Source organism: Temnothorax americanus, unplaced genomic scaffold (assembly GCF_048541705.1).
Source record: "Temnothorax americanus isolate GAGA-0224 unplaced genomic scaffold, ASM4854170v1 Scaffold54, whole genome shotgun sequence".
NCBI lineage: Eukaryota > Metazoa > Arthropoda > Insecta > Hymenoptera > Formicidae > Temnothorax > Temnothorax americanus.
In genome coordinates, this window is record NW_027509696.1 from 876085 (window position 1) to 891061 (window position 14977).

The 14977-nt window shown below is 42.9% G+C and overlaps 1 protein-coding gene across 3 annotated transcripts in view; it reads left to right on the forward strand.

The window, feature by feature from the left end:
- The window catches only part of LOC143904600 (zwei Ig domain protein zig-8), a 177406-nt gene that overhangs the window by 147655 nt on the left and 14774 nt on the right, over positions 1-14977 (forward strand). The window contains exons 1-3 of one of the 3 annotated variants that reach the window (XM_077419411.1): positions 2398-4769; positions 9387-9658; positions 14654-14820. In XM_077419411.1, the coding sequence (XP_077275537.1) occupies positions 9568-9658; positions 14654-14820 (258 nt within the window). In that variant the 5' untranslated portion in view covers positions 2398-4769; positions 9387-9567. Of the gene's footprint in view, positions 1-2397; positions 4770-9386; positions 9659-14653; positions 14821-14977 lie in introns of those variants that run through there. The other 2 variants (XM_077419412.1, XM_077419413.1) reach the window with 2 other exon arrangements.

Below are 14977 nucleotides of genomic sequence, written 5' to 3' on the forward strand. Positions count from 1 at the left end.
AAATATTCGCGGGCTTCGACGAGTTGGTTTGGTTACCACGTGTCAGATGATAAATCGTGACGGACGTTTTCGAAATTCACGTGCGTGGAAATATAACCATCGATCTGTCTGTATGGGTCGTGCCTTTGTCAACGATAAGCTCGCCATTGACAACAATCGAGCCGTGTGAGCTGTAAAAGCCGTACACAAAATCCACGAGGGAATCTCTCTCTCATGGAGCTATCAGCGATATTTTTTTGTTTAAGGTTGCCTATACATTTCTATGATCACAAAATTTATAACTATTATAACGATACATTTTTATGCAAACGATGCGCACAGAAATGCGCTGCAATTTAAAAACGCATAAATTTATTAAATTGCGATACGCAATTTAATATCAGATTTGCAATATCAGAATCTATTATTGAAAATAAAGTGATATATTGTTACGTCATAACAGGAAGCGAATGTTTCAAAACACAATTTTTTAAAATTATCTATCTGCAAAAATAAGAGAGTATCCAATATCTGAAACTAAATTAGATCGCTTAACTTTAACATAAATTAATAATTTTGATATACGCTTAATTTTATTTATCTTTTTAATATAGACGTGAAATATATGATTTAATCGATCAATCTAAGAGTAATTAAAGCAATGACTCGACGCGGAACAAAGCGGTGAAATTATTCGCGAGACGCGAGAGGAAGTAGTTGAAGTAGAAAGGTACATCCACTTGAAGTCGACGACAATATTCACAACACGTCGCGGGAAGCGCTGTAATGTGCTCTTACCTCTGACAAAGCGAATGCTAATCAAGTAGTACTACTCCGCGGAGTTCCGCGCGCATTAAAATTCATGGCAGATCGATATAACAATTAATCTTAGCACGCGCGGTGCATCGAATCGTCGTACGTCGGTAATCGATACCCGATAGAGAACGATTAAGATACAAAGACCCGGCGCAAGATGAGGATACGTGCGTTTCTGATGCTCTGCGACAAAGATTGCTGCGGCGAATCGCGTTCATAAAATCCCATACCTGACGGCGTCCCGCCAGATCTCGTTTCATTCCTTATAGATTCTTACGAGGATCCATAATCCACAAGAGAGTGTTCGCCTTCTCGCGCGCCGTTAGGCGAGAGCCCTTGACGGAATGCAAAATTCATCCTGAGACGGAGGAATCCTGAGGACCGATCGCTTCCGGTAATCGCTAGTCAATATCATAAAGAGACCGGAAGATCACGGGTCAGTCGGTTAATTTTCCTCAGGCGGTACGGGAATATTCTCGGAATTCTTGGCGTATTCTCGGAATGCCGAAGACTCGTGGGATATGCCTATTGATCTTTCCGCGGTGGCTTTCCGATGTGGTCGGTATAGTTGGGTGACACGTGACTGCGGCACAACCGAACTGAGCGGATCCTGTCGAGTCCTTAGCACGTAGTCCTGAAACATAATAATTCCGTCCCGCCTTCTGCACGTGTTTCACCATTCTGAGGAGGAACGTGACAAACTGTTTATTTCTTTATCTAGAATAATTAAAATCGCTCAGCGAATGCGTAGGAAAAATCAGGGAAACCAAGAAAAATTATAAAAAAAAATGAAAACAAAAGTGAGACGAAATGTAAGTATAAAATTAAGTACTTAACATTTATCCGCCGTTATCTACGCGAGTTAGCGGCTTTTTCGTCATGCAAGTGTTCACGATGACAGAGTGTCTTCGGGATCGCATCAGCGAGAAGAGTCAGGAAGTTGGGCGATGAGAGAGACTTGCCGACCTGACCCGAGAAATGGGTGATCCTCAGCGACCGCCAGTCAGCGCGGATAGACGACGATCAGCTCTCACTGGTGCACGGAGGTCGCGCAAGAAGATGACAGGGGTGGCACTCCATTATCGTTCTGTAACTCCTTTTAATTATCTCGGCCATAAGTTATAACCGGATTCGCGCTTTTTCGCGTCCTTATCGGACCGGGGCCGCGATTTTCCCCGGCACCGACGGGGAAGAAGAGGAAAAAAGGAGAACGAAGAAAGAGAGCGGAGATGAGGGAAAGAGGTCGACGGGGGAACAAGGAGAGGAGGAAACAAGAAGAAGAATAAAGCAAACAAGAAGAAGTGGAAGAAGATGAGGGAGAAGAAGAAGAAGAACGAGGCGGTGAGGAGGAAAGGGGGGGGATGCGCGCGAGATAGGCAACGGGGGTAAAAGGGTGGCGGCTCGCTCGCGGGGGTGGGGAACCGGTTTGATATACAACCGAGCTATGGGGAGGAAGTCGCGCGCGCGCGCACACATGCAGGGCACGCACATACGCAGGTACAGGCACCCACACGGGTGGGTGCAGGTGCACACAGGCGCAGTTCCGCGGGCTGAACGGGGCGGCTGCGTGCTCGACGTCCGAGTGGCGCTCGCGCAATGTAGTCCCTCGGCTATCGTCGACGCGGGAGCATCGCCGTTTCGAAAGAGCCGCGACCTTCTCCCCGTCGCGTCGCGCGCGTCGCGTTCCCCGGTGGTGTCAGGGGGCCGAAGTACGCGCGAGAGGGGCCCGTACGCGCTCCCGAGGACCTCCGTCGCGCGGACCCTTTCGTGGAATTGCCAGTAGCAATGACATGAAAACGCCGCCCCGCCGACTCCGTCCCCGTGCGATTCTCTGGAATTGACGGAGACGTACGTGCGCATTATCACCTCGCCTCCGGTTCTCGCCCACGTCCGCTCCCGTATTAGACGATTTTCCGGCCGTTTTCGCGTGCACATCCCGAAACGGCGTAACGCGAGACAGTGACGCGGCGCGTAAATACTCCTGAATCCTTGTGCGGTCCACGATTCCACGATGACGAAGTGACGGTGATGGTACAGTGAAGCAGTGTCTGAAAACAGTATTGGCGCCGCGCCGAATGGATGATCGTGCCGGAAGATTTCGATTATTCGATTGTGATTGTGATTGCTGTGAAGTCAAAGTGGAGAACGGAGAAGTACATCGGAGCGTCGCTGGACATTCTGGAACTCTGAAAAATTTTGATAACCGTGCAAATATTTCGTTGTCGCGGGAGTGGCTAAGTTAACCGTTCAGCCGCGCTAAGTCTTTCACTGCCCGCTCGAAAAATTGTAATAAATTTGAGAAGAAAGAAAAAGAAACGTTGTCAATCTAAATAAGAAAATCATTGATCACAGATACGTATGCGAATTCCGTCCTGCACTGCTTTGCCGAACCCAAATTTTGAAATCGTGAAACAGATTCCAGCTTCGTGATAGAAGCGTTACCCCTGAAGGACGTCATCGACGGTTTCTCGAGGGTCTGCGTTTAATTGCCTGTGGCGTTAGACGGAAGGGTCGAAACAGACGGCGAGAGAAAAGCGCGGTGGAAAAAAAAGTCCCATCTACGGGGATCGGGCGGCTGATGGGGAGATGTTAAAGTTAAAAGCTGCTCGTGAAGCGCGTCGTCTCGTGGGTGCCACAACACTGCCATTGTTCGAGCGAGGCTTGTTTACCTAGGCCGCAACACCGACATCGATACACAATTGGAAGGTTGGAAAAAAAATCTGCAACCTGTCTCTCGCCAACGCGCTCAATCGAACGAGGAACATTTTGCGCGGCGGACAGAGAGCGTGAAAGCGAGCGGATTTGTATAGACCAATCGTCGAACGCGACAGCTAGAAAGGAATAAAGGGAAGAGAGGAAGCGAGGAAGCGCCTTTCTCGTTTGTGTCCGCCGCTATCGGAGCACGTTCGAAGCCGATCCCTTGAGGAAGAGAAATTGCGAGCCCGGAAAAATGAGGCGAAGCCGCGCCGCGCGGGGCAAATAACCGCGGTGGAATATGATCGATGGAACGTCCAGCGCATCGTGTGGATTGCATTAATAACGACGACCACCAGGCCTAATGCATCCTCAGCGATCTTATGGTCGTCGACGTAACGAGAGATACGAAGACGCCGCTTAGTGTCGGATGGAAATGGCATTGATCAATATGGATCGCAGGGGAATAATCGCCGTCGGAAGAGCCGAGTGATAACGGCGATGCGGAGATCGGCCTAAAGTAGAGGGGCCGACAACGCGCGGCCAATAAACCAGGTCGAAGTTTATCGCTATCGCGACTGACGTCGACGCGCCGCAATGTAATGAAACAAGTTTGTTGTTCGCACAATGTAAAAAAAAAGAAAAACAAGTTTGTTGTTTGCAGATTGCCAGTGATTCGACAACATTTCTCGATCGGTGTGGACGTGAATAATAAATTACAGATATTGGATTAATTATTGAAGCATCGGTTTTTCGGCGTAGCAGATGCGGCGGTTATTCGCACGAGATACGCGACTCGCGAAACCACGATACGGTTTCCGCGCTACGCAATTAACGACGTCGCTCCGTAATTGGGAGAATGTGGTATCGTCGTAGAATTGTTTCGTGATAGTGAGCGAATTATTAGGCGGTGGGCTCCGTCGTTCCGTTTAGCGCGATTTTATCGACGAGGGAAAACTAATTGAGACCCCCCCCCCGCGTTCTCTAATTTGTGCGGCGTTAAAGCGAGAGATTACGACATCCCCATTTCGCGGACGAGTGGTTGTGCATGGATGTACGGTGGTACGAAAGTGATTCTGTCTCCGAAACGAGAGTACGTGGAATGTCGCGATCGTCGATGCGCGGTGTGTGTTAGTGCATCCACCCCCGTCGCCATTTAGCGCCTCCTGAAAACGACTGCGATGCGTCTGAGATAGTATATCAATATGTGAATGAGCCACGCCGGGGAAAAGCGATGTCTACTTCTCTTCCCACACTTGTCTGTTTTATAATTTGTTTTGGTGAGTACCTTGTGCATAACTATGTCGACTACGATAGACGCATATATCGAAGTATTTTTCTGTATCGCGAAAAAGATCTTACATAATTACGCTATACGAAAACACGCGTTTTAATAATATAATTATATTCAGGCAAATGCTTCGATTTGGACGTGATTTATCTTAGGGTCCTTGTTCGCGTATTCTAAATATTAGCATAACGTTCCCAATATAATATGTACATACGTATATTGCGATTATGCTAATCTAATAGCTTAATGTTTCAAATATTGGGAAAATCCAAGTTCGTAACGGCCGGTAAATCAAACAGATCACGATTCTCGAGCTATCGATGCGTTAATATTCCAAGTATTCACGTTAATTGCACGCGCAATTATTGAGGAGCCTAATAACGACGGTATATTACGTGGCTTTAACTACCGTATGCTGTTACGTTACGTTTAAGTCCCAAGCACGTACGTCCCCCCCGATTAATATTTCGTGACTCGAAGCAGTCAAGTCACCTGCGCAAAAATAAGAGCTCGTCGACGTGTCTACGTACAACAATCTGCGTATATGTGCGCGATGATCGTAGAGGCTGCCGCCGCGCCGACGAGAAATTTTATGGAAAATTATGTCGGAAGAATATATGTATAACATACATGTTATCAAAATATATTTTGCACCTTTTTAAAAATATATTTTGCACTGCCATTACGTAACGAACCCCGCTGAATATTTACAAAATTAGAGGATAGGACAACATAATAAAACCGTCATGCAATATGCAACATTCCAATGAGTTTTATGTATAGTCGGTTTCAGCAGCCTAGTGCTTTATGTAGAAATTATAACAGATTTTGTACTTAGGATAAAGGGCAAAAGCCGATAATCAATTTGCATAATTGCGTATACCATAAAATTATCGAAACCGGCATTATTCCGTCTACTTTTCTGAACATGAGGATTATATTGATGTTTTAATGAATTGCAAACACATTTATTAATTGCTGTGAGTCACACACACACATAAGCGTCTTCACTATTTAGTACTTTATATAATTTTTTATTTTCTATACCGCGTTTCTTATTTTTATTATCTCTTCAAACGTTTAATGAGTTTTGAATGATATTTATCACATTTTTCTTGTTTTAGAAAATTCGTATAGTATGTATTTATTAACGCATCTTGAGCACACGTGTCCCTATTAGAAACAGACAGATAAAGGTCGAGAATTTTCTCGAAAATACGCCAATATTTGACACTCGGCGCAAGCGACAAATTTCTCAAACTTTCTCGTGAAAATGTACAAGGCATATGGCTTCGGAAAGTTCGCTGATCAGTATACCGGCTATAAAAAAGTAGTTTAAAAAACGGAGTCTGCGAACTAGGCGCTATTCATTCGTGAACTTTAAATCAAATATCGTCGAGATGAGCGAACAAAAACGTTCGGATAGGCACGTTCGATCAGCATTCGCGTTTGTATTAATTCCCAGCTAAAATAGCTGAATGAACAGCTGCAAATAAAAGTTTCAATAAAATGTATATTAATCACCGGCACGACGTACAATCGCTTTGAGCAGTTAAACTGCAGTTTTCGATTTTATGAAATTCGCGCTCTTCGTTGAAATTTCATCTAGTGAAATTTCCCATTTTACTCGTTTTGCGCGTATAAAATAGCATTTCGCGGGGGTTGTGCGTTTTTTGCAAACAAAAAAAAGGAGCATCGACTCTGCAATGACAGCGCGTGCATATTTTAACCGACCTAATTGTAGCATGTAGCTTCAATTATAGTGTACGGCGCTTCGCGGCCGTACATGTATACATGTATACGTATGCGATAAGTTACTCTTTTGCCAACACTTAAATAATAATTGAAGTAAGATGGTACTTTGATTAAACTTAAATTATTGCTGCAACGTTCTGTCTAACGTTTTAACGCTTTGCATCAACGCTGTTAAAGATAAAAAATGTATCTATAAACGTAGTGACAATTACGAATTAATTTCAAAGGAATGTATCATCAGAGGTAAAGGTGCGTTGAGTGCGATTTATTGGATTGCATATAAGGATAATCGTCGGTAAAGTTTCGGGAAGACGGAATTACACGCGGATTAGCGTAGGTAGTAATTTTCGTCTTTATCCGCGCGCGTCGCAGAATTCGCTCTGGAAGTTTCTTCGATAAAATCAACGTCGCTGCGAAAACTCTCGCGCGATTTTCCCACGTGGCGCGGGCGTGTAATGCGTTTCGCCGAATATGAAATGTGTCACGACAACTCTGTTACACAGCTCGACTAAAACGTTCGGAGAAGAGAAGAAAGAGACGGGAGGGTATAACTGTGTTTAATGCAATCGCATTCCATATACTTCGCATCGCGAAGCAATGTCATTTTTTTTTTCATCCTCGGCCGTGCACTCGTTCACTCGTTCGTTTTCACACGTAACGGCATAATTAAAAACAACGACGGCGATAAACCATGCATCGTAGTTCGTCGTTAAAATTCAAATTTCAGTTAATTACTGTCGCGCATCGGCCGCGAAAGACGTAACTTTTATTCAACCACGTTGGAATGTGAAATTGACGATATTTTCACGAGAAACATGCGCTTCTAATTTTATCGAAAAATATAATGACAGAGACCAAAATATCTCGATTGCGATGACGCATCAACAACTCGCGAGTAACGTAAATTAATTGAATAATTCTTTCCCAATTACATTCGTTCACACACACACACACACACACACTCATATATATATAACGTGCGCGCGACTAATCAAAAATAATTGATTGCGTTTATATTTGTGCTATAATTGATTCACCGCTCCGACGATTCCTGTCGTCGCGAGAAAGTCGTAACCACGCGTCCGCCGTTCATCACGCCTCAGACGTTTATTATCTAACGACTCATTAACAACCTCTCGCAGCGCTCTCGGCCCGTCATGATTCGCACCGTCGCGCGCGAAGTGTCATTATTAACACTATCAGGGACAGAGAATTATGCGACACAGACGTATCGACTGTGTTAAAATTTAACGAGCCGTGCTACCGGGACGTCGCGGATTATCGCAACGGCGAAGTCGAGACTCGTAGATATGTGTCGAAATGTGTTGATCCTCGCTTCACCATCCGCGAGAAGACGACGCTACGTGTCAACGTATGTCTTTACGCAAGTCACCAACCTCGCGCAATTTACAGCGGACTTTTATGGAGTCGGGGAATTATGCGCTTTTCCTACATCCGCCGATATGTGTCTCTTCATTAGCGGCGATACGATATTGGCAGCGAGATTCATTAACGATCGAGGAGAGCAAGTACGTTCGACAAAAATAGGAACCATGTGTGACGCATCGCTTATTCGCGTTGCTTATTCGCAAGGTAAATAGCGCGACGGGAGATTAATGGAAGAATTAAGAGCTTCCTCGCCTGTTTTCGTATGACTGATCGGAAATTAGCGACACTGACAGCCGCCGGATGGCAGAGAGCTTCGCGCGAGGTCACATATAGGATAGCCGTGCCGAACGCTATTTCCATCTTGCGAAGCATATTGTAGCCGGGAGTAAAAGCAGCATGAAAAGTTTTTGCGATAGTTACTTACTTACGCCCCATCTTCTCCCTATCGAGAGAGTCCCGGGTGTGCGGCGTATGCCCGATGGAAAACGGAAAGTCTACTAACTTCGAGACGCGCAAGTAGTACATTAGGTATAGATGGGTAAACAGGTAGATAGGTATACATGGACCGGGACGTTAGCTAATATGGGTAGATAAATGAATGGATATACGAATCGTTCGTTATGGCTCGGAGATTCCCTCCCGTAAGATCGATATCCGAAATCTAGGTGCGCATTGAAGCACAATGGATCTTTATAACGAAGTCAGAAGTATACAAATAAGAATGGAGGTCCCAGGACGGGGGACTCATCAAAAATGTAATGAATTCAAACACGAAATTATACTCGACTATTTATGAAACTTCTCTTGCAGCTACGAACTGTTTAGCGAATATTTTCTAATTGTTCCGCAAAAGTTTGTTGAAATATGGTCGCGCTTCGAGCTCTGCAAAATTAAATAGAGTTAACAATTATTGTTAACTTTATGATACTACGTTTTACTGTAGAACATTTGTGTGTGAAAGGGTTTCTAACTTATTAAATTGTTTTTTTTATATGTAAATTTCCAATACTTTTGTATAATTGCAACGTTGCACAATAAAACACAATAAATAACAAAATAAAAACATTGATATTTAGCATGTGTATTTTCAGATTTATGAAATTGGATTATTAACAGAAATATTCTTAATTATATTTTTTAATTGTTTTCAAATCATATCTGCAATTTAAAATATGATTCCGACGTGTCCATTATTATTCCTATTATAACATTTAATAATTTACTTCTTTACACTAACATTAATTGTTATGAAATGACTATAAACACTAGCGCATGCGTGCTTATATAGATAGCTAACAGTGACTTGATTAATCTACTCAGATCTTTAAATAAATGAGCTCGCTGCAGCGAATCGATAATCAAATTAATACTAATCTTTTGGATCTTCCAAACATTTCCGACGGTCTCGACCGATATACCAATGACACAGACACACTCGAAATCAAGCTTTTTATAATTGCAGTTTGCCTCTTTCGCTCTCTTCTTCCTGCTCTTCTTTCAACCGTCGAAACGTAACCGCTGCCCGCAGAAGCTCGCGCTAGCTGTCCATCGAAAGAAAAAGAAATAAAAAGGGAAATACGAGGTACTCGAGTGCTAGGAAACAAAGTTGGTTTATCCGACTGCGGGGAGGAAACCGGATTGCAATGGAGGGACAAGGAACAACGGGAAATAGGATTTTGCGGCCGGCTGGCCAAGCCAACCGTTGTCCCTCAATGTCCGAAAGAATCCACCTCTGTGAGTTGACGGATGAGTCGCGATAGCGTTGCCCGGGACTTTCTCACGGGACGTTAGAGTATATGAAATAATTATAACGGTCGTGTGTAAAACCGACCGACATACTTTACACTATCCTGTTTGGATTGAAGCGACTTTCTACAATTTACGAACAGGCTTCAGCCGACATCGATCTGATGTACCGCAGTGAAGAAAAGATGGAAGGTTACTAATAGATTTATCGGTTACACTGGTACCCACATTCCTATCCAGATAGGGATATCTATCTCTATATTAGTTCACGACTTGAAGTGGTTCCAATTTCGATCAGTTTACAGTGATATCCTTTTTTCTCGGTAGTACCGAAACGATTTTGTTGAAATTCCATCAAGGAAGATCGGAAAGACAACGATGATGCGCGCGATGGGCGGATGATCGAACTCGCGCAAAAATCGTTCCTGTGGATTCGAGCGCGAAATTAATTTCCGGCGAAGGATTATGGATAATCCATCGCCTATGATAAACTTGCTTCGCAAACGCGTCTTTATCTTTGGCTATCTCCTACGTTCAGTATATCTCGAGGGCCGATCAGAGAGAAAAAGAGAGAAAAAGAGTGTGTGTATGTGTGTGTCTAAGTTTACACACAGTATATTTGCGACAGACAGACAGACACAAGCGATTTTGAAGAAATAAAGTTGATTATAGATGAAAAATAATATTTGACAGACTGATCACGAAACTTGAAAAAAATATGCAAAGATTTGAAGATTAACAAAAGATCGCAAAGATTATTGGATTAAACAAAAATTCGAGTAATTTATTAATAGAGAAGTTTGAATTAAAAAAAAAAGAAATACTAATAAAGCATTCTCTCAGCGAAAACAGGAGCCAGTAAATTGCTACGTAAAATTAAACTGTTCTTTCGAATTTTAATAAAGAAAAGCTATCAAGTGACATCCGAAACTGTCGTCGATACGTAACGAAGGGAAAGTCCATGTTCGCGCAGCTCCCAGAACAAAATTAATTTCTGGCATAACAGAACGGCTCTCGGTCAATCCGATAATCAGCAGGAGTGAACTTGTTTCAACTCCTTTCCGTTTAAAAGGACCATAAAACCCAATCCACCGACACGGTCGTTCAAATCAGTAGCAAGCCCATTGCGTCAACAACGTAACTCCCTACTAAGGAGATTTTAATCGGATCGCTTTTCACGTGTCGGCGGAAAGTGCACTTAAATCATCTGCATACCTGTGTTCGCTCGCATTAACAATCATAACAATTATCGACAAGATATATGCGGAAACACAGGTGTTTTGTCACACGAAAAATTGTTATTACATTGGAATGAAATATAAAACGTGAAATGTCGTGACTACTTATTATCAGCTATTTCCGCATCCGTATAATTTAATTTGCATATGGAACGAAAAATGATTAATAACATGATATTTCCCTTTCGCGTCCGGCTAATACACGCATTAAATATGCGTATATACATATTTAAACATTCTATTTTGAACGCAAAGCGTAATAGCAATCGCGTAAGATTAATTCATATCAACAGTCATTTGTATAGTAGGTAGTATAAAGATGGTTTATTTCTCTCATCAAAATAAATTAGTTTTTTGGAACGGACTGAATGTAGGTAAATAATTTGAAAACAGAAAGATTTAATTAAGTATATGTAGAATAGACAGTTGCTAGAAATCGTGTATGGTATTCAAAAATATAGACGAGCATAAAAAGAAGATACTACAGTAAAGTAGTTTACGTCTCAATTGAATCAGTCCTAATTGAATACGTCGGCACGGAAATAAATGTCGTCGCTCGAATTGGCGGGCATTCCTCGCTCGGAAATTTCGATGAGAGGCTTTAGCACAGGCTAAACTTTTCTCGCGTGGAACGCGGCGAAAGTTCCTGCGGAAGAATTCGGGTAGGAAAATTAATTTCGCGAGCGGAAAACGAACGACGTGAGGCTCGCGCGCGAATGTAGGTTGCTTGCATCGAGCCAGGGGAGCCTGTTCGAAGGAACCGAACGCCTTCAACGGCGAGAGGCCTCGGACTCAATGAGTGGTGGTCTCACGAATCCTATGGTCTAGAACCCGGCTCTCCCGTCACGGAAGTGCTTCTACTAGCGAAAAGTTTTGAAAGGCAATTACGAGGGTTATTTTATGAGAATACGCGCGCGCGCGACGTTACGCTACGCGGAAAATCCATTCGTTTCGAAGTTTCGTATTATCCGCAGCGGCACGTCGCGGCACGTCGGCCAGTATTTCGAAAAGTTCGACGAAATTGGAGGTACGAAGAGAAATAGAGTGTGCCGGGGGCGATTACGCTTAATTCCGTCATCGATGAAGTTTGATATTACGCGCACGTCTACGTCGCCTTTAAACTTCATGGCGCTTACGGGCCCGAAAGCTATTCTCTCGTTAAAGTCTCGGAGATTAACCGTTGTTTTGCGGCGATGTTAAAAACGTGAAGAATGCGTCAGTTTTATTGCGCGAATGTAATTTTAAAAGAAGAGTGGAAAAAATAATTCGCATTGATTGTGACAAAAAATCAAGCAAATATAATTATAAGTTCTGTTCTATTTTTTAAATGTATTTATCTATTCTCTCTCTATACAAATATGTTCAGGATTTCAGTGTATTTAAATATTTCTCAATTGTTACAAGTTCATAAAAGATTAAAATTAATCTCGGTACGCATTTTTTACTCTATAGAGCTTGAATAATACATTTCTGCAACTTGAATCGCGCCTAAAACCAGCCTAATTAAATTATGATAATTCCAAGGATCTCTTCTGTGGTTAAATATTCGCTGACAATATGTGGTGAGGAAGTAGAGCAAGTATCTCCATCCCGGTTGAAATCAACTCTGAGCAACGAGCGAGAGTACATATGCAATTCCGCACTAATCGCGAACTCGCCCTAAACATCGCGCTGTCGGAAATTCGCGGCATACGGCTGTCTGGCTTTGTGAAGCACTTGACGAAATATAATTCGCAACTGAGAAAGTGCTTGCCCGTACACAGCTGATCCGGAAGTGCAATTCCGGAGTTGGCGATAGTTCGTGCGTACGCTCCAGGTATTTGCGCCGCCAGTTGCCTCGCGTATTTCCTTCGTCTTAATCAAGAATCGCGAATTCGAGTGTAAGAATGCGGATTACGTGCGAAACGGATGAATTATTGTCAACGCCGGAGAGAACAGTTGCATTAGTTATCTCGAAATGGCGCGCAACAGCACCGGTACTTGCAATTTAAGTTGTGCCAAAGATTTATGTCCATTCCTTTTTTCATATTTTTCTCCAGAAAAATATACTTTTGCATGTAACGTAACGCATAAATTAATATGTAAATGTTTGTTTATTTAAAAAACATGCGGCACAAGTATTTCACTGGGACGCATTTGGGGTACATTTATCAAAGAGGTAGAAAAATGTTTAATTAAATTGTATTTAATCACAATTGCACGTTTCATACAAAAGGTATAACACTGCATTGTTTTAAAATTATAGAATATGAAGCTAATAAAAACTTAATAAGAGAAATTATATGAATATTTGGCTCGAAATACTGGCTGTAATTTAATGATAATATATAATATGAAGAGTGATCTTTTCAACTAAATATTTACATTGCGCTGGCAAAATTGCGCTATATATATTATTAATGATAATATTCGTTTGTAACCGAAAATTACAGCGAAACAGTCACATGGACCAGATGTGTGCCATTTCCGCGTTCATTATTTTGCAAATAATGTTTGTCGATTTTTGTGTCACAACAAAGCCAGCTGTGTGTTGAAAAGTGAATTCAATCAAAGACTGCCGTTACTAGTTAACGAAATCCAACGTGAAGACGGATAACTGTGGAAACTAGGACTACTTTTGAAATATGTTACGAGTTTTTTATTTTTTTTCCAACAAAAATTTTGCAATCCGTATTTTGTTCAAGATTTATTTTTTCGAAACAAAAGTTTTCAATGCAGAAAAATAAAGCTCAGTTAGAAAAGAGACACATTGAATTAATATGGAAAAAAAAAAAATTGGATACGTCCGCAATGACGGTTTAAAAAAAAAGACGGTTTAAAAAAGTTTTAGCGTATACGATCGATATTGCAGTTAATATCTTAATCTGATGCTTAAAAGCGCGTGCTTCGCGTACAACTATTAATAAATCCGCCACTGTGTTTCCCACCTCGCGCGCGCGGCGGTCTCCTCCGTAGAATTAATTTATTTCAATAGGATAATTTTTCCGTACATTCTGTGTAACGTTCACGAGATACGCGAGGAAAAATATCTCTCGAATAGCACGCGCGATAAGCTTAGCAGCTGGTAAATGCACAGTATGCGTGTGTGCACGGTAACGCGCAGATTTCAGGGGAAATCCGGCCGTAACGTCGCGCTGCCGTCACGAAAAGGTACGTTACCGTCACGTCAAGATATAATGTGATGTATTTAAATAGGTCCGTTCGCGAACGTACTGCCACGCGAACTTTCACGTGCGCGAACTGACGTGACGCGACAATCCGTGACGTTGATGCTATACGTACGATCTTCGATGTGACGCGAACGGGTTAACGGGCTGATGCCCCGGAGTTTCTCGGCCTATAACGCCGTTTCGAAAGATTCAAGTGGCCTCGCGAAAATGCAATACATCGTAAATCCGCCGGGCGCCAAGAGTTGGCGGACGCTCAAAACATTCCATATAGACGCCGACTTCGAGCGTACGGAACATTTCGAGCGGGCGGACGTGCCGTAAAAAATTATGGGACATTTATTCCGTTGCTATAGTTTGGCAATCTGGGGGTGACCGCGTTAAAAATGAAATAGAAAATTTGTGGCAGCGCGTTATTTTTGTCATTCAACCATTAATCAAGAACGAGAAGTAACGCTGTGCAAGATTGATCTCATAATCTCGTCATCAGGGAATCTTATTTTTAACTGCAAATCACATCAGATGAATCTGTTCTCCGCGCAATCTTAAATTAATCGTACGGGCACGTTTGCTTTCAGGTGGTATAGCTTCGTGTCTACGAAACTTTCGGACCGATTTCCTGGAGGAATGGCCGACGCCGGGCACCGGGCCTCACTTCGACATCTCTATGCAATCAAACTTCACCGGTCTGGTGGGGAAAACGGTGCATCTCGTGTGCAAGGTGAAGAACTTGGGGAATCGAACGGTGAGCCATCGGAAAATCCATCGTCTGGTTCGTGACCAGAGGCGCTATATCTTAAGCGGACAGCGCGCTGGTCAGCGCTACGCCACGTCGCTGTTAAATAATTTAAGGGTAGGGCCGCACGAACGACCTTGCGACCGTTCCTCGCGATCGTAGCGGA